At 41.0% G+C, this 21170-nt stretch overlaps 1 protein-coding gene across 2 annotated transcripts in view; it reads left to right on the forward strand.

Moving 5' to 3' along the window:
* Positions 1-21170, forward strand: part of pcxb (pyruvate carboxylase b) — a 278215-nt gene that overhangs the window by 50577 nt on the left and 206468 nt on the right. For both annotated transcript variants that reach the window (XM_085759433.1, XM_085759432.1), the window contains exon 10: positions 8955-9073. In XM_085759433.1, the coding sequence (XP_085615559.1) occupies positions 8955-9073 (119 nt within the window). The remainder of the gene's footprint in view (positions 1-8954; positions 9074-21170) is intronic.

A 21170-nucleotide genomic window follows, 5' to 3' on the forward strand; every position in this document is an offset into this window, starting at 1 on the left:
TCCCCACAACAGAGGAGATAAATGAAAGAAAGGAAAGAAGAGTGTGGCAGTGAAAGGAAAGAGGCACTAGTGATGTTTATGAGAGAAGAGGGGAGAATGAAACATACTGTAGGATTTTCGTTATGTAATAGCTGCTGGGTAATGTGACTGTGTGCCTCTAAAGTTGCTGTGTGTAGCACATTTAAACAGCTTTTCATTTTCAGACTATGATACACTTGTGTAATATACATAAATAAAAATCTAAAATTCCAGTTTCAGGGCAGAAACTGCTAGTGCTCCTGTTTTCAAAAGGCAAATGAAGACCAAGCTGTGTCGCTGTCATCAAGATGGCAGCACTCCTTCCGTCTGTCTCCTCCCTCTTGTCACTATTTGCAGTTTCCCCTGAGCCATTCTGAAAATGGAGATGTCGTGAAAGTTTTTTTTTTCACCATCTCTGTTTTACTCTTGCTGTAGTCCTCCCCCTGGCAACGCCAGAAGCTCTGCCGTAGCATATTGTACTTTTGTGCTGTAAATGAACCCAGGAAGTTCCCTAAAGGATGGTTTCAGATTTTTTTCATGTCTGTCTTTTTCAATGTAAATAAGAACGCGTGTGTATTGAAATGTATTGGTTAATATAATCATTCTTCCTTTCCTCCCGTTGTGACTCTAGTATAAAGAAATGGTGGACAAAACCCACAACCCTCTGTTCAGGCAAAAATAAACTGTTGCTAATCTTCCTATGGCAATGTAATATGTTACAGTATGTTACATCAGGCTTTTACATAGACATGCACAGAAATATTTGTTAGTAAGATCAAGTCACTGGGGGCTCGGTCTTTTGAATGGGATTTGTTGACAAGAGGAAGAATATAGAATATAGCATCCTCATCCCTTAACACCTTAACAGCAGATTTATTGTTTGACGTTATTGATGCAAAGCTTCTGAAAATCCAAATGTCATTTTTAAAAGATGAAAAGTAGCATGCAACCTCAAGGGAGAAGAAGGATACTACACCCCAGAAAAATGTATCATTTGTTTTACTCTGAGACGTGAGGCACAAACATCTCCTCAGTGTTCCCAGAAGTAATTTAAAACCTGCATGCACTGTATGCGTACATGTGAAGAAGGGTTAATGGTATAATTGATTACTGTAATTCACATAGCCATTGATTATGAGTTAAAAACCATTAGAAGAGAATAACCCACCGAGGTGAGTCCACTCGCTCTTTAGCCATCCAGCAGTAAAATTACAAACTGTACTGTATTGCACCATACACACAAAGTTGCACAGTTGTCATTGGTAAGACTTTACGTTAACTTCTATTCATTGTACGCAGCCCGACTCTCATCTTTGCCATAATCAATTCATGCCAAACACCAACCTAAACCAAACTTCAATTTACACTGTATCTCCAACCTGAACCACAACGTCAGAAATGACATTTTGCTTCATTAGGACTGGGCTTTGATCCCCATGGACTCCTGGTCCAGACACGGTCGATACTTTACCAGAACAGGTCCCAAAGATGTATACACAACACACACTCACACACACAAATGTTACCAGGCATTTAACAGGTCAGTGCCATCGATTGTGAGATTGATTTGTTTTGTTTCCTCTGCTGCATGATGCACATCACAAACAAAGCTGAGGAGCATACACCACATTACTGTGGCGGCCCCTGGACATTTCATGACCCAGCATACACTGCTCTCTGGCTGGTAGATGTGGGGCATGGTGATGGCAGAGGGCTTAATGTGTATTGTGCTGTGAATCACAAATGTTGTTGTTCCTCACAGGACTTGCACGTAGTGACAGTAATCTAGCAGCAGCAACGTGGGAAAAAGTCTCAATTTTAGACGGGTCTAAAAAAGACAGGTTAGCACAGGTCCGATGACCACTGACTGTGTGAGTGGTGGCATTTGTACTGTTTTGCAGACAGTGTTGTCGGCTCAGTTTAATTGAATACCTGTGGAGAAAAAATGGCAATGCTCTATTTCTTTCCAGGTTTCTGTGTAGTCCCTCGTTTCTGTACTTTGACTTCAAAGACCAGAGGGATTATGCACACCACCAGCCCTTATCTACTAGGATTCTTTTTTCTTTGTGTCCTTGCAGAAATAAAACAGCATTAAGCACCTCAAATCAAGCTAAAGCTCCACACAGAATAAAGACGCCCCTGCAGTCGTAGAGTCATGCACACTTCATCAGAGAAAATCTGTCCCAGAATTTGGCAGAAAAGAGCAGCAACCCTGTTTTAATGGTTGGCTTTGCGCCGTACACCTGTGCACACCTTGTGTTAGAAATGTCACCTCATACAGATGGGATGTTTTTGTGCTTACAATTTGTGTTTTATCAGACAGTAAAGTAGTATCCTTTATTTATATAATGAAAAAAGAAGGCCGTCGTCTGAGCTATGCTTTTACCTGATGTCTTTTATTCTGCACAGTCATCATCAGCAATGGCTTTAAACAGCTCTCATGCACCAGAAGGACACAAAGGCTAATCACAAACTGCTGAATCGTAGATACTGTGGCTCCAAAAGGCAAAACGGATCACATTGGTAATGTGTCTACACTTACAAAACCTAAATCCCAAACATCAGTCTGCTTCGGCAAAGAAAGATAAAGATTAGATGATGTGCAGTGCCAGCAGAAAATCCGACCACACACACACACACAGACTGCTCTTGCAAACAAAAGGATAGTAAGAGCGCTGCTCAAAACTGCCAGCTTAAATCTTTTCAGGGTTACACAAGACAATTGTTAACTAGCCCTCAGCAATGAACTTACTGCATAAGCACTTGGAAACTGAAATGCACTCTGCTGCTATCCCTCACACAAAACACTTTAACTATAAAAACTGTATAACCCAGTGGCTGCCAGCATGTGAATAACACACACACACACTGAAATGTTTGTGTGGCTGAAGGACCCAGCAGTGACGTCTCTGATTTTAACCAGCAGACTCAGCACTGACTAAAGATGACAAGCGGCTACCTGTTCATGTTTCATCTCCAGCACACACACAGACTATCAAACAGTTGTTTTTTCATCACTAGACGTCGTATCACACACTGGTCATGGAGCTTTCACAGGCTTTTGAGGCATTTTCGTGACAGAGCCATTTTCATGACAGAGCCTCCCCCTCCCAGTACAAATGTTCCAGCTAAATAAGTCCCCATACAGACATTTTTGCAGGGGCACCACTGCCACATCCTGGGCTTTGCACCGCCCAAGATGATTGTAATTGTTTAAAAGAAATTCAAATAAGCCAGAACATTTTTTCCCCCGTAGTCAGACAGCTCTGGCACTCTGGAGATATGGAGGTCTGGTAATACGAGATTGCTCAGGGTACGTTGGTAGCTGAGGTAAACTGAAGCTAAAACTGAAGCGCCTCCCTGGCTAATGATCAACCTTTCAGAAATAATGATTTGAGTCAGTGGCCATGATGGATGCAGTGGTCAGCAGCAGCAAATCTTGCACAAATATTATCTTGCTCAGCAGTCAACAATATCAGAAACTAGAGTACTGCCTGTAAGCAGCAGGAGATTATTTTGGTATTCCTTCAGGCTCCCACTCATAGTGATTGTGTTTCTGCTGCTGCATCACCTTGCACAGACAGGAGATGATGGGGGGTGGGGGGTGTAGCTACTGCCAGGAGTCCTTGTTGATAGGAATTTTGACATCCTGTAACAATGATGCAAATGGTTTCACACTCAAGCGCTTGGACAGAGAGGGAAAGGAGGAGACTGACAGTGCCTCCCTCACTGAGGCTCTCTGCTATTCTTCCTCTCCCTGATGACTCTAATCCACTCTTTCACTCTGTACATCTCTTTGTCCCGTCTCCCCACTCCCACTGAATGCTTTGATTCCTTGTCTCTGTCCTTGTTTGATCCATCCACCAATCTTTCTTTAGCTCCCTCCCTCTCTTCAACGATTTACAATAACCCCTTTTCCTCTGTTACTAATGAATTGTTCTTAATGCATTTAGTGCGCTCTATGCTTTACATTACCAGCTATCTGTCTCTGTCACTTTCCATTCAAAGCTGTAGCCATTAATTCATCAGCACTGTGATCACTTCAGCACACAAACGCATAAAGTGGTCCGCAGCAGGGAGCTAAATATGAGTGTGTATTATGTTTGTTTTTTTCCCGCCTGTCTACAGAACCCCTGTGACCTCACCTTGTGCCAGTGCAGCCCATTGACTTGGCTGTCAGACCTTATAAAACAGTGACCACTCAATCTGTTACACGAGCTGCTACTACCACTCATTGAGTCGCTGCGTGTGAGCGAGGGAGAGTGAGTGCAACAACGAGTGACACAAATTGGTCTGTGTGAATTTGTGTTTAGAGTCGGTGGAGCTGTGTGAGGCTGGTGCACGTCTACTGTGCTGTCACTGAGGGATGATAACAGCTCTGTGAAGGACACTCACATGTGTAGGTGTTTTGTGTTGTGTACATGTTAATGCATACATTTCAGCTGATGCACTGATGCATACATGTTAACTTGTGTGAGGTCTGTCTGATTCCTTTAATGAGTCTCTGCTAAAAGCATTGGGGATTTACAGATGCTAAACAGGGAGTCATTTCTCTCTGCAAAAGAAATTCTTTTGACTGAGAGTGTCTGAATATTTTTACACAGAGGATGTCTTACAAGGTTGCACTGAATTTAACACATGTTGCATGTGGGTGTGCACTATGCTCCTGATTTGTGTGTAATTTTCTCTCGAGATGAGATCTCTTCACAACAAACTATTATTAACTAAATCTATTAGTTATGGGCTTACTGAAAGGTTGATGCGTTCTGAGCATATGTTATACTCATGCAAAACATTTGTTTACACACCTTTATTATGCATGATGGACTTGTCATTGTAACTGAATCTCCAACATTTCTGGATGTGCTCATTCAGTTGCAATTTTCTAATTGCTACTGTTCAAACTTAGGGCCATCTTTGTCTCTGCAGTCTGCTCCTCTTTTCTTCTGCCCATTTGATTATCCTGACATTTATGCTCACCAAATATTGGAAATCAATGAAATCCTGAAAGCAGTACACTAGGTTAACCATTTTTTAGTCAACATGCCTTTTTCTGTTTGAAGACACGAGTGAATAAATTGGATCATTCCTTTTTTTCCTGACATATTTACTCAGTCTGTTTTCCACCAACATGTTCAGCACTCCATGGAGGGAGTTTAGAAACTAAAAACACAAGTGTCTGTTCAACAGATTTTTTACAGATGGGTGGTGTTTTACCTCGGCATTCACATCTGTGCCTCCTGGAAAACATGGATTTGCTGTTTTGCCGCTTGTGTTTTGGATATTTGTTCACACCCCTCTAATTTCATTCTGATGTTTGGATGTTGTTTTCTTCCAATATTGACTTTGCTCAAACTGTGTGTGTGGTTCATAACATGGTAAGGCTCTGATTATAAGGATAATCAGTAATTTGGCTGGATCTGATCTGAGGAGCTTGGAGCTGCCTGGATTGGTTAAATTGGTGAAAATGGTTGGAACACCAATCAGATTGCTTAGCTGAAATCACAGTGTAATTTGTGTAAACCTGCCTAGTCTGAAAATTATAATGATAAACTTTATTTATATAGCATTTATATAGCAATTACACTCTGCTTGCAGCTCCCTCTGGGTAAAATTAAACTGGAGCTGAGACATCCCAAAGTGGAGTTTTGAAGGATGAGTATGGAAAGCACTGGTGTTGATACACCAACATGCTCATTTCCCTCTGAATGATCATGTTTTACTCGGAGTGGAGCCACGTGTGACTGAAAACAAAGAACAATCCATTGCGGATGATCTTAGCAAAGCATGCTGATTACACTATGATTGTATGTTGAGTTTTTTTTTTAAACTTATACTTCAAAATAACATTTATATACAGGTGTTGCATTACATTTGAGTCAAAATCCACTACACCTTTGCAGAAACATAACGGCTCTGACTCCGGGTAAAGATTATAAATGAGAAGGAGCTGCAGCTCGGGTTCAACAGTGCAGCATCCTGCTTTTATAAACCAGTGAAAATCAGCATGTGGGAATGTGACATATTATTTTGACGAAGTGGTGACTCTGAAGTTGGGAAAATACACAGTTTCATTAAGTTTCAACAAGTTTCAACACTAATAAGTCATTAGCAAAGCTGTGCAAAAGCACCCACGTCTGAGGATGTCATCAGAGGCTTCTTTATGAGTTGTTATTGTCTGGTAGATGAAGAACAAGCAATAAAACCAGCTATTGAATGGTATAAAGAGCAGCACAATGCATTCTAAAGTGTGACTTTGCACAGCACAGCGCTGATTAAAATGAGAACATTTCTGTTCCAAGAAGAGAGATGGTTCTTTTGGCAGACTAAATGGAAGTTCTACATCAAAGATATGGTTTGTACCTTTTTAGAAGCTTTTGAGTGTTGTTAAAAACCGAGTTATCCTTGAATGAATAACAGTAATGATCCCTGTACCTCAAAGACGTGCAGTAAGAGGTTTCAGGCAGTGTGCTTTCTACCATTAGCCTTTTCCCATCTCATTCCACTTTGTATGGCTTCCTTTTGTTCCATTGAGCACCATAGTGCATACTCTCAGCAATGTGACGTTTGCTAGTGCGTCTCCATTTCTTCATTATTAATCCAAGACTCCAGATATTTTCTCTATTCTTAACCAAGTTGTGTGAACATAGATACAGACACTCAACAAAAATATAAACGCCATACTTTTGTTTTTGCACCCAGATTAAAACATTTTCTATGTACACAAAAGGGCCATTTCTCTCAAATATTGTTCACAAATCTGTCTAAATATGTGTTAGTGAGCACTTCTCCTTTGCTGAGATAATCCATCCACCTCACAGATGTGGCATATCAAGATGCTGATTAGACAACATGATTACTGCACAGGTGTGACAATAAAAAGCCACTGTAAAATGTGCAGTTTCATCACACAGCAGAATGCCACAGATGCGTGCACTTGGCATGCTGACTGCAGGAATGTCCACCAGAGCTGTTACCCGTGAATTGAATGTTTATTTCTCTACCATAAGCCGTCTTCAAAGGCGTTTCAGAGACTTTGGCAGTACATCCAACCGGCCTCACAACCACAGACTAGGGCTGTTCGATTAATCGATTTAAAATCGTAATCGCGATTATTTGGAATTGTAAAAATCGATTTTTTGAAATCTTAAAAATCGATTTTTTACTCTAACTAGGGTAATTAAGGTAAGCCCCCATTCATGAATCTGGGCTGTGCTGAATTATCGTAATGACTTCTGCCTCCTTCCTCCCATCACGCTCTCCCACTGCTCTCCTCTCCCCACACACTGTAAACAAGCATGTCGGCATTTTGCTAAAACCAGTGAGGATTTCGTTGCCAAAAAGACCAACGGCCCTTTTCCACTACACAGTTACAGCTCTCACAGTCCATTAGGTCCATTTAAAATACATACAGCACACAAAATAGTTTGTCATTTAACAAAAAAAATCGTAATCGTAATCGGAAATCAATTTTTCAGAGAAGAAAATCGAGATTTTATTTTTGGGCAAAATCGAACAGCCCTACCACAGACCACGTGTAACTACACCAGCCCAGGACCTCCACATCCAATAAGGTCACCTCCAAGATGGTCTGAGACCAGCCACCCGGACAGCTGCTGCAACAATCGGTTTGCATAACCAAAGAATTTCTATATAAACTGAAGCTGAAAACATCCCAGTTTTGCATGACCAGCACACTCACCAGACATGTCACCCATTGAGCATGTTTGGGATACTCTGGATCGGCGTTTACGACAACGAATTCCAGTTCCTGCCAATATCCAGCAACTTCACACAGCCATTGCAGAGGAGTGGACCAACACTCCACAGGCCACAATAACAACCTGATCAACTCTATGTGAAGGAAATGTGTTGCACTGTGTGAGGCAAATGGTGGTCACACCAGATACTGACTGGTTTTCTGACCCCCCAGGACCCCCCCCCCATACAGTAAAACTGCACATTTTAAAGTGGCCTTTTATTGTGGCCAGCCTAAGGCACACCTGTGCAATAATCATGTTGTCTAATCAGCATCTTGATATGCCACACCTGTGAGGTGGATGGATTATCTCGGCAAAGGAGAAGTGCTCACTAACACAGATTTAGACAGATTTGGGAACAATATTTGAGAGAAATGGCCCTTTTGTGTACATAGAAAACGTTTTAGATCTTCGAGTTCAGCTCATGAAAAATGGGAGGGGGGCTTTGTTGGCTCTGATCCATATTTTTCATTATGTTAATACCCAACATGTTTCTTTGTTTATTCATATTGCAATTTTACAATTGCTTTTTCTGTTCAAATTATAAATGTTTATTGCATATTTGTCTTGAAAATGTGTGACCTTTTATGAAGAAAATTGATTTCATAAGTTAATAAAAAGAATACAAAAAACATAAACCTTTTATCAATGCATCTACTGTACAGTGTATTACAGAGTGACAGTGTAGCCCTGTGTCATTATCTGCTGGTTATATGTAAATGTAGAAGATGCATTCTCCTTTATACCATGTTTACACTGTATAACTGAGCTCATAAGGGAGATTAATATCCATGCAACCATAAAACTGAGAAATTCCTTCATTTTTATGTACATGACACTGATTGAGTCTGATTACAGTGTTGTGGAAGGGAAAATGGTCGTTTATGAGGATGGGCTTTCAATAGATCCCCCTTGATTAATGACCTAATTATGGCATTACAGATAAATGATGGAAAAGATCCTCCTCTTTCCACACAAATAAAACATGATGCTTGTTCTTAACTCATTTTATGCAGTCATACATGCATGGAGAGGGGATGGGAGTTTTGTTTCTTTGGTTTCATGGCTCATTAAGATGAGTAAGTGCTGCGTCTTGAGTGTTTACACAACTAAGATTATTGCTTGGAAAATACAGTGCAGTAAAACTGGTTTCTCTATGCTTTTTTTGTGCTGCAGGTGGGATATGAGAACGCAGGGACTGTGGAGTTCCTGGTGGACAAACATGGCAAACACTACTTTATTGAAGTCAACTCCCGCCTCCAGGTGGAACACACGGTCACCGAAGAAATCACTGAGTAAGTGGCAGATGTTTCTATATGTGAATGGGTTTAAACCGGTTGGCAGCTGGATGGAGCGCAGCGTGCGTGTGTTTCTGGGTATCATCTGTCCACAGACAGGTGTGCAGCTTCAAGGTTAGATGGTTCCCACTCTGTAAAGTCGCTGAAGTAGAGAGAGCAAAAGTTGGAGTTAAAGAAAAGGTTGTAGGCAAGAGGAAAGAGTGGAAGTGATGTTGAGAATGTGATGGAGAAGCAGAAATGGACAAAAGAAGAAGAAAATGGAAGGGAGGGGAAAAGAAGGGATTGTCAGAAAGCTGACGGCTACGCAGAGAGGTATGTGGTAGGGAGAGGTAGAACAGGTGGAATCAGTGAAGAGAAAAGCTAAAAGATGAGGTCAAAGCGAGGGTGAGAGACAATGAGAATGAAGAAGAGAGGTGAGAATGAGAGGATGATGAAAGATATAAATAGCATTCCGCTCCACCGGTGACCTGTGAGATTTGCTCAGCTGAAACAACACAGATGGGTCTCACGCTAATACACACACAAGACACAAACACATACCACCACACAAGTACAAGTGTGTAGGCTCTTCAGTCACACCCACACTCCACAACTGATGTGTGTACACAGAAAACTACAATTACTCTAATTCATATTTGTGTTCCTGCATAATCAGCTCAATTAATGTATCTGACAGATGAACAATCGGTACAACTAAGGCAGGATGTTATGGGCAACAAAATGACTCCATCTGTTGCCATGGCAACTAGACATGACTGACAACCCTGTATGCTATGTTTTCTTGATGCATTCATCAGTGTCTATACCCTTGTTTGGTTTTGTGTACACACACACACACACACACACACACACACACACACACACACACACACACACACACACACGAAGCTCTTTGATCAAATTGCTATATTTGCATTACACCAGAGTGCGTAAAACTGACAAAGTTTCTGAGTAAAATGTTATCCAAGTGAGTGAAAGTCACCAAGACACGTGTCATCAATGACAACGTGACAGACAGGCTTATAAAGACAGTATGATCACAGCTCCATACTGTACCTACATCATCATTACCTTGCATACTATAGAAAAAAAATCAATTAATTATCGTAATAATGTGCCTATATTAACAGCTAAAAGAAACATTGTCCAACAGCACTTGTTACAGTTGAAACCTCTACAGGGACACAAGCCTTACATAATGTACGGCTTGTGTCCTTGGGAATGGACGAGATAGACTAATATGACAGATATACATTATTGGATAAATGTTCATACTTGCTTTAATTCATATAACACAATAGTCTATTTAATTTAAAGTTTCCTCTCGTTTGTTACTTCTCTTTCAGAGCAGTGCTGTGGTGTTTTTTATTATTGGAAGAAGATAGATAGGATATTATCGTAAATCTTTTTTTCAAGTATACACAGCAGATATTACTGCATTGTAAACTTTTCTGTCCTTCCTCTCACTGCATATTGGTAACATATCTAATATGTTTGAAAATACAAAAGAGCTGAAACGGCAGATAAGGGACATGAAAGAACTTGGACAATATCATACTAATATTTTCATCTAGTTGCAATTCACCAAGGATGTCATGAGGCATTATTCGTGAGGACAAAATGAGATGGGAAAACTCTCGCCACCTCTACACTCCCTTCATTTGTTCTCTGATATCTCTCCTCCTTCCCATGATGCACTTCTCTCTCTTAGTGAAGCAGCTTTTAAACCTGCTTGCACACATGCATTGCGATACACTCAGGTACAGTACACACTTACCCTGTAGTATTGTGCTTGTAGAGAGACAGACAAGTTGATAGAAACCATTTTCTTGTATTACAGAGTCCGTCCCCTCCCACTATGCAGCCGTTTGTCATATCCTCTTTGTCGTGGAGAGAAAACCTCATATCACAGATGTGACGTCTGATGTGACGTCTTGGGGAATTGGGGTCATTTGAATTGGCAGGAGTGCAGTAATTACTTGAATGTGGACAGCGTCCTGCATCAAACAGCACATGTTAAAAGTTTCAGCTGTCACAAGCAACACTTTTCCTTTGCACAGCTTTCATGTCAGGCTGAGGTTTCACACTAAGCAGCCCCAGCTGACAGTGGAGAAGAGAACAAGGCTCTCCAACAGAAAGCCCATCTGCACCCATCTAAACTGTAGGGGAAATGCACTCTTTACAAGGGTACAAGTATTACAGTGTAGTGAAAATGACAAGAGTGAAAGCTGTACTGTACTGTGGTTTTATTTGAACATTACCTCCATTAGTTATTCAGCTATTCGGTTTCACTTGGCTGCACTCTCCCCCTCTGAGGTGTGTGAGCACATTGGTTCTTGCTTTCATGTTTTTGAAACTGTGTTGCTAATAGACTTTTTAGCAACGTATTTTTCATAGCAAGTCGTGAAACTCCCCTCTGAACTTTCTGTTCATTCCTCAGCTCTCCTCCCCACACCGTGTTTCATCACTTTCATCTCTCCTGCCTAATGTCTTTTTCATCAATCATTCTCCTCGATCCCTGTTACATTTGCTCACTTTTTGTTTTTCCAGTCCGCCTGCATCTGATCCGGGGTTCTTGTTCTGCTCCTTCTTATGTGGCACATATACCCAAATTTTCAAGTTTTTCTTTAAGATGTATACTTTTTTTTGCCTTTATTTGATAGTGAAGAGTTAACAGGAAACATGGGAAGTGGGAGAGAAAGTGGTATGACAAGCAACTACAGTCCATGGCCTAAACTGAATCATGGGTGTTTATGTGTCAGGTGCAGTAATCATTCAGCCACCGTAGCTCTGTAAAGGCATTTTACATGTAGCGCCATTGGATGTACATGGTCACACATCATGGACTTAATGTGGACCTTCAAATGGTGAACATAGTAAGGATTATTCCTGCTCCACATGAGCATGATAATTTCTATGTTATCACACTGGCCAGACCTCATCTCAAGGAGCTCATTTGACTTGGTCATATGAATTCAGCCTGTGTGCAGCTTGGGTCCAAACAATCTGCCTAACAAGCTTAAAGAGCACCTAACTCCTCCACCTCCTGCTATCACAGACAAAAAGCTACAGACAGCCCATTTACCTGCAAGGAAAAACAAATCGTACCCGTGCCGCAATCTTTACCTTTGCATCGTTCAAGTCCACCAGCTCTAGCTACGTAATTATCTGATTAAGAACCAATCACAGTCCAGGCAGAATTGAAATATCCAGAGCACTTGATACCGTAAATGCAGTGTGCTGTGATCAGATGGCATTATCCAGGTGAGATATCCAGATCGCATGTTATTACCAGCTGTAATTGGCTCTTAGCCTGGTTTTCCCCTCAATTAGATGCTCTCTGGAACAGATTGAAATACCTGTTACCTATACAATGCTGACTCTAGTGAGGGTCAATAGAACATACACACAGGTATCACAGTCCCCTCTCTGCTTTTTTGAGTGTAATCCAACCCCTCTTCCCTCCCAGCTATCTGTCTGGTCCTGTCATCCCTCCCTCAGGCCCTCCCCTTCATCCGTCCATCCTAAAGTGACTTGGTGCATTCATTTCTCCACCTGTGTCCATTCCTCCATCCGACCTTTCTGTCTGTCTTCCTCGCGCCATTGCCCCCTGTTCTGTCTCCCTCTTTCCCTCCACCATCCTTTCAGCCCTGTCAGTTTCTCCCTCTATGTCTACCACTCACTCTGTCACTCCTGTCTGCAGCCCCCTCCCCACCTTTCACCATGTCTTCTCCCTTATCTTTGACGTCTGTCTATTCATTCATCTCTCTCCCCCTCTCTGTCTCCGGCTCTCCTTCACCTCTCCTTTGCCTCATCCACTTTGACTTGACACGCCCTCTTTGTCGCTTTAGGAACTTGTCTCTCTCCTTCCTCATTCCATCCTCCTGCCCACTACTATGCTGTTGTGTCGTATACAGTAACACTTTACCCCTGTTAGTCTAGTGTGCTTCATACTCATGTGTTAGTCCAAACACAGCCAAAATTTGAACAACCTGAGAGAGGTATTTTGAAGCAATTAAATCAAATGTATAAAGGTAGTAACACAAGCCATTGGGCTGAATCCTTGGTGTACTGGCTTTCCGTTATGATGACATATTTCATTAAGGACCTGAACTAATAGTAAATGTTTTAGGCCAATGGTGTAAAACAGGACATTTTACATATGAAGAATAAATGCTAAATTGAAGCTCTAAATTAAAGGTCTTTTACTAGTCAATTATTTTAGGCCAAGACCAGCGCATGATTCTCTACCAGCTTACTGTATGTGCAGTAGAGGTCAAGAAGTTATGTAGTCTGCCTCAAAATCTGTGCCCCAAATCTGTACTTCACATCTCTAACCAGACTTTGAGCTTGTAGGGTGTTTACACTGGATCTGACAATACATTAAAAACTGTGAGTATAGATGCAAAAAAAACCTTTTGGACTTGGAATCAAATGGGATCTTTTTTGGAAGATAATTTTTGCTGCGTCTTTGTGTGGAATTTCAGATTAGCTCTGGTTGTATAAATTGACAGACCTGCAGTACTGCTGATCCATCTCTGCAATCTTTTATGTTTTGCTCAGCATATGAACTTAATGCATTTTACACAAAACTATTCAAACATTTTTTTCCCATGTCTCCCCACATTTCCTTCTCTTCCTCTCCCCTGCCACTGTTCCTTGGCCCTCCCCTTCAACAATGATATTCTTCTCAGCTGCTGCTGGTCTTTCTCCACCCTCTCTCTGTACTGCTTTGATTGTTGTGTCATATCTATCTCCTGCTTTTGTACAATGTTGGTAGCCTGACAAGGTGCTATCTTTTTGACTGAGAAGGCACCCCCCCCCCCCCTCTCTCTCTGTGGTGATAATGGATGTGTACGCAAGTGTCAGTGTGGAGGCAGAATACCATGATCTGTGATCAGAATGAATGCAACACTACCACCACACACACATACACACAAGCTCATTCACGGAGACATAAAAACACCCCCACACATTCAAAGAATTTAATGTCCAAAGGCATCAACAAAGATGCACATACACACACTTGCACAAGGAAAAAAGATTGCGCAGGAACATAATATGAATACCTTTTCATCTGTCTTTCTACTTTACTGAATTCCTGCACAATAGGAGCAGTTCTGTCGGGTGTGTGTGCTAAGTGTGTATTTGACGGACAAAAAGTGAGCTGTGTGTAAGATATATTTTGTCTGGGAGACGTGCCCTTTGTGTGTGATGGGGGCAGATTTTTGTCTGTGAGACAGGTCGGCCACCACTGCATCAACTGCAGCTCTGCCTTTGAACGTCTTCTCTCTCAAGGTTCAATTTGTCCATAATTTAGCCGTAAAGGATCTTTCCTTTGTGAATTAAGTGTGTGCTCCTCGGTGACAATGTGCATTCAGCTAGTGTGTGTATGTGAGTTTGGTTGTTGCTGTCAAGGGACATTGCACATTTTGTTAGATTGGTGGACAGGAGTCCTTTAGATCTTAAAGTGATGTAATTATTCCCCAAGGGTGTGTGTGTGTGTGTGTGTGTGTGTGTGGCTGCAGAGAGTAAGGGTTGTGTGACTGGATGAAAGGGCACAGGAAGAAAGTGTTTCTCCTCTGTGTAAAAGTCTGAGTGTGCACATATGATGGACAGAAGTCAGGAGGCACTGAACTGCTACTTGTAAGTGTGTGTCCTGCCTTCAGATGTGGTCCACCAGAAATTCACAGAATTAGAAATAAAAACGTTCATGGGTTATGTGGTTATTTTCCAGAGTCTCCACTAAGGCACTGTTTACACTGAGGCTGTGCATCGCTGCATCAAGCTCCATCAATTCAAAACTCAGCAATTATTTCTAGACTTACACCTATCCTGAAGCTGCCTAACCTTTAACACCAAGGAATAACCATTTGATTTATGAAGCTTGCAGGATGCTTTCCAGAAATTCCCATTGGTGGTAGTATAGCTGCAGGAACACTCAGTATTGAGGAATTCACATTGTTGAATGGACTGGTTGAGCATCAACATTTCCAAGGCCAAGAATGAGATTTGAACAACATGGATGAGAAACCCTGGTAGTGATGAGAATGGGGTTGTGCTGGAGAAAAGGATGATGACCAGGGGGCCAGATGTTTCATGCAAAAGTTGTTTATTGATTTCTTGATGCACACCAAAGACAAAGGAGAAGTACGCAGCCAGCATGGACTGACACATTCTGAAGATATCTGCTCCTTAAGGATCTGTATTCCATTGTATCACCTGGTTGCCTTACCTTTCCCAAGTAACACTTTATTTACTGTTGCTTAAGCCTGATCACTGTCACATGTTCTTGCCTAACTGATATTGTGTGACTTGCCCTTTGCCAACTTCACTCATACTTTGAGAGAACTGCCCCAAATCCAGTGTGTGCTTTTCCCTGTATAAATCTATCTACAGTATAAGGCCTTGGCTGTCCTGGCTAAAGAGGATTAAGATGGCTCTTATAGTCAACAGTCATAATAGAAGCTAAACGGTGAACAGTGTGAGACTGTGATGACCTGAACTCTCAGAAGAAGAGAGACAGAAAAGTAAGACAATTCCTTCACTAGAATAAAAATGGAATTTCTGTACTTCTATGACAAACTGGGAAAACTCATGTGAAATGGAAACAGTTCAGTTGGCCTGTTTTCTGCTCTCTTGAGATAACAAGATGAGTGACACATGTCAAGTTGAGTTTCACTTGATAGCCTTTTCAAATCTTATGGTATTTAAAACAGTTCAGAATTTGTGTAGCAGCAAAGTTGGTAAGTTTTGGCTGCAATAATCTGAACAAAAAAAAACTTGAAAAACACAAGACTGATTTTGTTGCCCACTCATAATGCATTGCAGTTTAGCAGTCAGCTACTGTATAGGAGTTCAGCCACATTCTGAACTATAATAACTTGTGAGCACTTGTTTTTTACTTCAAGTCAGAGTGGCATGACATGATCTACTAAGATGCACTGTAGCCTACTGGATATCGCAGTAGAAATCCACTAGGGTTTTTTAAGGACATACAGTAGAGGTTTAGAGGGCAGTCATGATGTTTTGTGCTGCACCTTTTTATTTCACAATTTTCTGGCCAGTTCATTTCATGGCAGGAGAAGAAATGCATCTGAAATCTCATCTGCTGCCAGACAGTAATAAATAATATGTTCCTGTAGACAATCGGCACATTATTGAAGACAAGATCCCAAAGGTCATTAAACAAACTGCATCAAATCCATCATGGGGGCAGTGGTTGACAGTGAATGGTCGATGCTCATTTTCAAACAAAAATCCAATAGAGTGCAGATTTACAGTATTGACCGACTGATGACAGACCTAACTGTAATCTGCATTTACACCAGAGATCCATCTGAAGTACATATAATAATAGGTTTATTATTCATGCATGCAGAGTTAGTGTTAGTGTTAAGGGCAGCCAGTATTGATCACCAACATTCTACTGTTTATTGCCTTCATGGTAACGTTATTAAATGAATGCATGATATCCATCATAGTAGATGCATCATACAAAGTTGAATGACAAATGCCTCAGTCTAAATAATAAATAATAAAACAACCAGTTTGATTTCAGTAGCATCAAACACTGGCCTGAATCTTCTGCCCATTGTTCAGTGTGATATTATCTAATACTTTATGTTTAATACTGTGATTTTTGCTGGTTAAGAAAAAAAACAAACTATCATTACATCTTTTTATGAGGCAAGTGAATAGGCAGTCATATAAAATTGGTGTTTGAAAGTGTGTGTATTGCTGAGAGAGTGCTTTAGAAAGATGCTGTAATTACATTTAGCTGTAAACACAGAAGCAACTGACGTGAAGCAGCTGCCATGGAGCGTGTTTTAAAAAGCACTGCATAAAGATATTGTGTGTGTCTTTAAAGCTGAAAACAAGGGCAGTGCCTGGCTTTTAATACTTTCATTTTGACAATTCTGCAGTCTGAGAGAATGACTGTGTGGGTGTGAGAGAGAGAGAGAGAGAGAGAGAGAGAGAATACATTTTGATGCGTGTCAGAGAAAGTGAGTAATAATTGTTTTTGGCTTTATTTCTTCTCGTATGTGTGCATTCATATGGGCTTGGAGAAACAGGACACCACCCATTTTCTTGTCTCCTTCTATGTGCATATGTGTGCGTGTACATGCATTAATATATCAGTGCTTGAGAAAATGTGTGTGCTTGCACCTGGTTATTTGTCTGTTTAGGCTAGCTAATTAGTCTTAAATGACCACTCTCCATCTTCATCAGGCGGAGAAAGACTGACAGAGAGAGAGCGGGAGTTAGGAAGACAGAAAGAAACAATGCCTCGCATTAATTGAAAGAGGGTCTGACAAACGAGGGGTGAAAATGGAGAGAGGGAAGGGACATGCTGTGAATTAAAAAGAGTTGTGCAGCCCAGAGCTGCTGTAGAAATAAAGCACAGCATCCTGCTGGACCAAAGTTTGAGGCCTGTGTTTGTTAGATATGTTTGACTCTGCAGATGACTTACATTAATACTTTTCACTGTGAACCCGATGTACTGTAATGCCATTTTTTCTATCCTTCATTTTGTCATTGACCCTTTTTAGATTTTTTTTAATGCTTGTTCTCATTCTCCTATAACCCCATAATTTTTCACTCTTTCTCTCTTACTTTTTCATATTTTTCCTTCCTCCTTGGTTCCCTGCATGTTGAATGCTGGATATAGCAGCCAGTCTCTGCAGCTCGCTGCTCTTGGCTTTGATTTACTCTCTGAACGTGGGAGTTGGAGGAGCTGCTGCCACATCAGCAATTATCCTCCCTCTCCCTCTCCAGTTTTCCCAACCCTTTCATATTTCTTGGCACACTCAAGTATAAAAAGATATTCCAGAAAAGGTCAACTCTGGATCATTGTACATTTAATAATTAACATACTAAAATCTAGTTACATGCTTGGCCACTGTGCTCTCCATCCACTCCTCCCTTCCATACAGTACATCCTCTCCTCCTTGTTCCTACACTCTTCCCTCTCGCTGCTCTCTCCTTCAACTTATTCTCTCTTAACCTCCTGCTCTCTGCGCACACACATTTTGCTCATGCCTTATTGAACCTGTTATCTATTTCCCTCCTCTCCCTCCTTTGACTCGTCCTCTGCTTTCTTCCCTTCCTTCCCTCCTCCACCATGCATGCTCCTGTTCATTCCTGTCTTCATCCATACAAGGAAGCACATGTTGACTGTGTGTATGAAATAACCACTGAAATATTACTGAGATGCATAAACAACATGCCTGGATGCTCTGTAATGAGCTAGATAATAGTTATAATAGCGTGTGTATATGTGTTTGAGTAAATATTGTGTAGAACAGTGATTACCTGAATCAGTCTTTACAGTATGCTTTGATGTTGGTGTTAAAATTCAGATGAATGAGTGTCTGTAAGTGATGCAGTGTGCCGTTGAATCTAGCTTTTGATATTCAGCTATTTTGTGTAGTTTGTGTGCTTTACAGTGCACACCCAAGCAGTTGTTCTTTGTGTGAGTGCACATGCACTCGGAGGAGTTTTGTTTGGTTTTGTGAGCACGTCATAAAATAATTTTAAGGTGATTATAATTGTGCAGTGAGGCATACAGTGAGTGATTGAGAAGTAAGCAGATGAATAAGAATGAGTGTGTCTGACTGTGTGAGTCTGAGTGTGTGTCTGTGTCCTGACACCAGGGGAGAATCTAATTTGTGTATGTGTGAGGGGACAGAATGAGTTGAGGCTATTTATGATAATAGGACGGATGCTTATCATGATTATAATCAGGGTTGTCATTGTTTTTGGTTGTATGAAATGTATTTTGTGCACATGAGCAAGCTTGACTTTTTGATTCAACATTAAGGCCTGTTAATATGACATCAGAGACATTTACTGGACACATACTGTACTGGAGAGTACACATCAGCAGATAAAGACAATGACTCAGTTTATAAATGGAGGTTATTGTTAGGAACCATTAGCCCTAACACAATGAGGTGTTGCAGGAAAGTAAAAACTCATTGAATGCTTGCTCAGTTTCAACCTTTCATGCTCTTGCTGAGTCACTGTTATATAGATGAATGCATTTTCTGAATAAGTAAAGGTATTAAGAGAAGGAATCTGTTTGCATGTGAGTGATATTACACATGTGCTGGCTTCTAAGAGAAAAAAATGTATTCATAATGCACAACATACAAGATCATATTCACGGACTGTGTGGACTTTTTCTTATTTTATTTTAAAACAGATTCTTCAGTCTACAATACAGAATATTCATTCAGTAATGGTAACTGGGAGCTACACCTTAAACCTTTTATATTTTTTATGTATATTTCTGCAGCATGAATTTAATGGTTACTTGATACAAGAAGTCTGAATATGGTGGTTATGTTGGGAGTCTTCAGGTTATGAGTGGGTTTGTTTTGTTTTGTTTGTTAGTGGAGTTGTGGAGGTTCTGTGTGGTCAACAAGAGAGATGCTGATTTTCAGGAGTCTGCTTCAAAACTCTTTTTTTAATAAGTTTGTGTTCAGAGGTCACCGAGTAATAACTGAAGAGAAGGGGTGTGTTTTTGAGAGATATTGTGTCAGTGTCTGACATTGTGTAGCAAAACAACATGTATTGTCAGCTCACATCTATGTTTTCTGTCCTCCTCTGTAAACGGTTTTATTAATGACATAGGTGTTTCTATGGCAATGACCTTTACTGTTAAGATTTTACATGAATTACTGTAAGGTTCCTGTGCCGTGCACTATTCTCTTCACGTGAGATCCTGACAAGACTGCACTACCGTACAAGAACAACGCCATCTAAACCCAAGGCTGGAATTAATGAAATCCTAATTTGCATGAATTACCATGACCTAAATGATAAATTAAACTGTAATTTCCATACGTTCCGTCCAGTAATCCCCTTTGGATTCCTCCTAAGCCTTTTCAGCATGCTTGGGGCTCCTGAGCCAAGTTGTATCAAAGACTTGACGAATACCAGAGAATTCAGCATCAAACGGAGGTGGATCACGGGTAAGGCCCTGGGACATATGCATTTGGGGATAGCAGCAGAAAGGAGGGGGTGGGGGGGTACATCAGTCTTCTCCCAAGATAAAATGAAGAAGTGACTTTTGCGTTTTTCCTTGGTTTCATGTGCCACCAAAGAGGAGTAGCAAAAGCTTGGCACTAGTTGAAGACTTCATTTCTGATTTGATTATACAGTCATGAGCCCAAAGGGATTTTTCAAGCACCAATTCACTTTGCTTGACATATTGTACATTCGACCCACTGAAGCCTGCTGAAAAGGTGCTGGAGCGTTGTCTATTTGAACCGACCAATCGCAGGTCATGTTTGTCAATATTGTTAGGTTGTCACTCCCCACACGCCAACTAGCAGAGTGGATGCCAGGCGTCGCTGCCTGCATTCAAATGATTCACCAGCCTGTTAGTCAGAGAACTGTGAGTGGAATATAATGGGGGGAAATGACAGATGAAATCCCTCCCAGCTAGACGTAAAGGAAGCTTTTCTGCTTTGCTGGACTGTCTTTCACACAGCAGGCCTACCTATTGGTGTATGACGCCGAGAACCCTGTTGAGAAGATCATTTTATTTAATAAGGCTTGCACATAAATTGTCTTGTGTGTCTCTCCATCTCCCGGCCTGTGTCAAGAGAGACTGCCTTCACACGCTAACACACATACATCCATACATCAAAGGCACATCTAGAGTCTGCTCAGAGCTTTGGGTATCATTAGGATGGTTTCTTGCTGGGCTTTGGTTTATAGAAAGAAAGACCCAGTGACTCCATCTCTTCTGCACACTCACACACTCATGTTGCATGGATCATTGGTCTAAAACCAGTGATGAAAGTTCCAGCAGTGAGGACAGCCATAGATGTTGAGTATAATTATGCATACACAATTTGATGAGCCCCCATAGTGTATGCCAGTATGTATGGAAATGAATTACTGCTTACTTTCCTGTATATGTAATTATTCACACAGGTGAATGCATCTGAGTGAAAGGATGTTTCTATGGAGCATCTGTCATATTTTAATGCTAATGCAGGATTATGAGAAATAAGCAATGAGAGGTAATGGTGCAATTGTTGCATTAAACGGATAAAACACTGATGATATTATATAAAAA

This window comes from Trachurus japonicus, chromosome 18 (assembly GCF_045865225.1).
Source record: "Trachurus japonicus isolate A0001 chromosome 18, Traja_1.0".
Classification (NCBI taxonomy): Eukaryota; Metazoa; Chordata; class Actinopteri; order Carangiformes; family Carangidae; genus Trachurus; species Trachurus japonicus.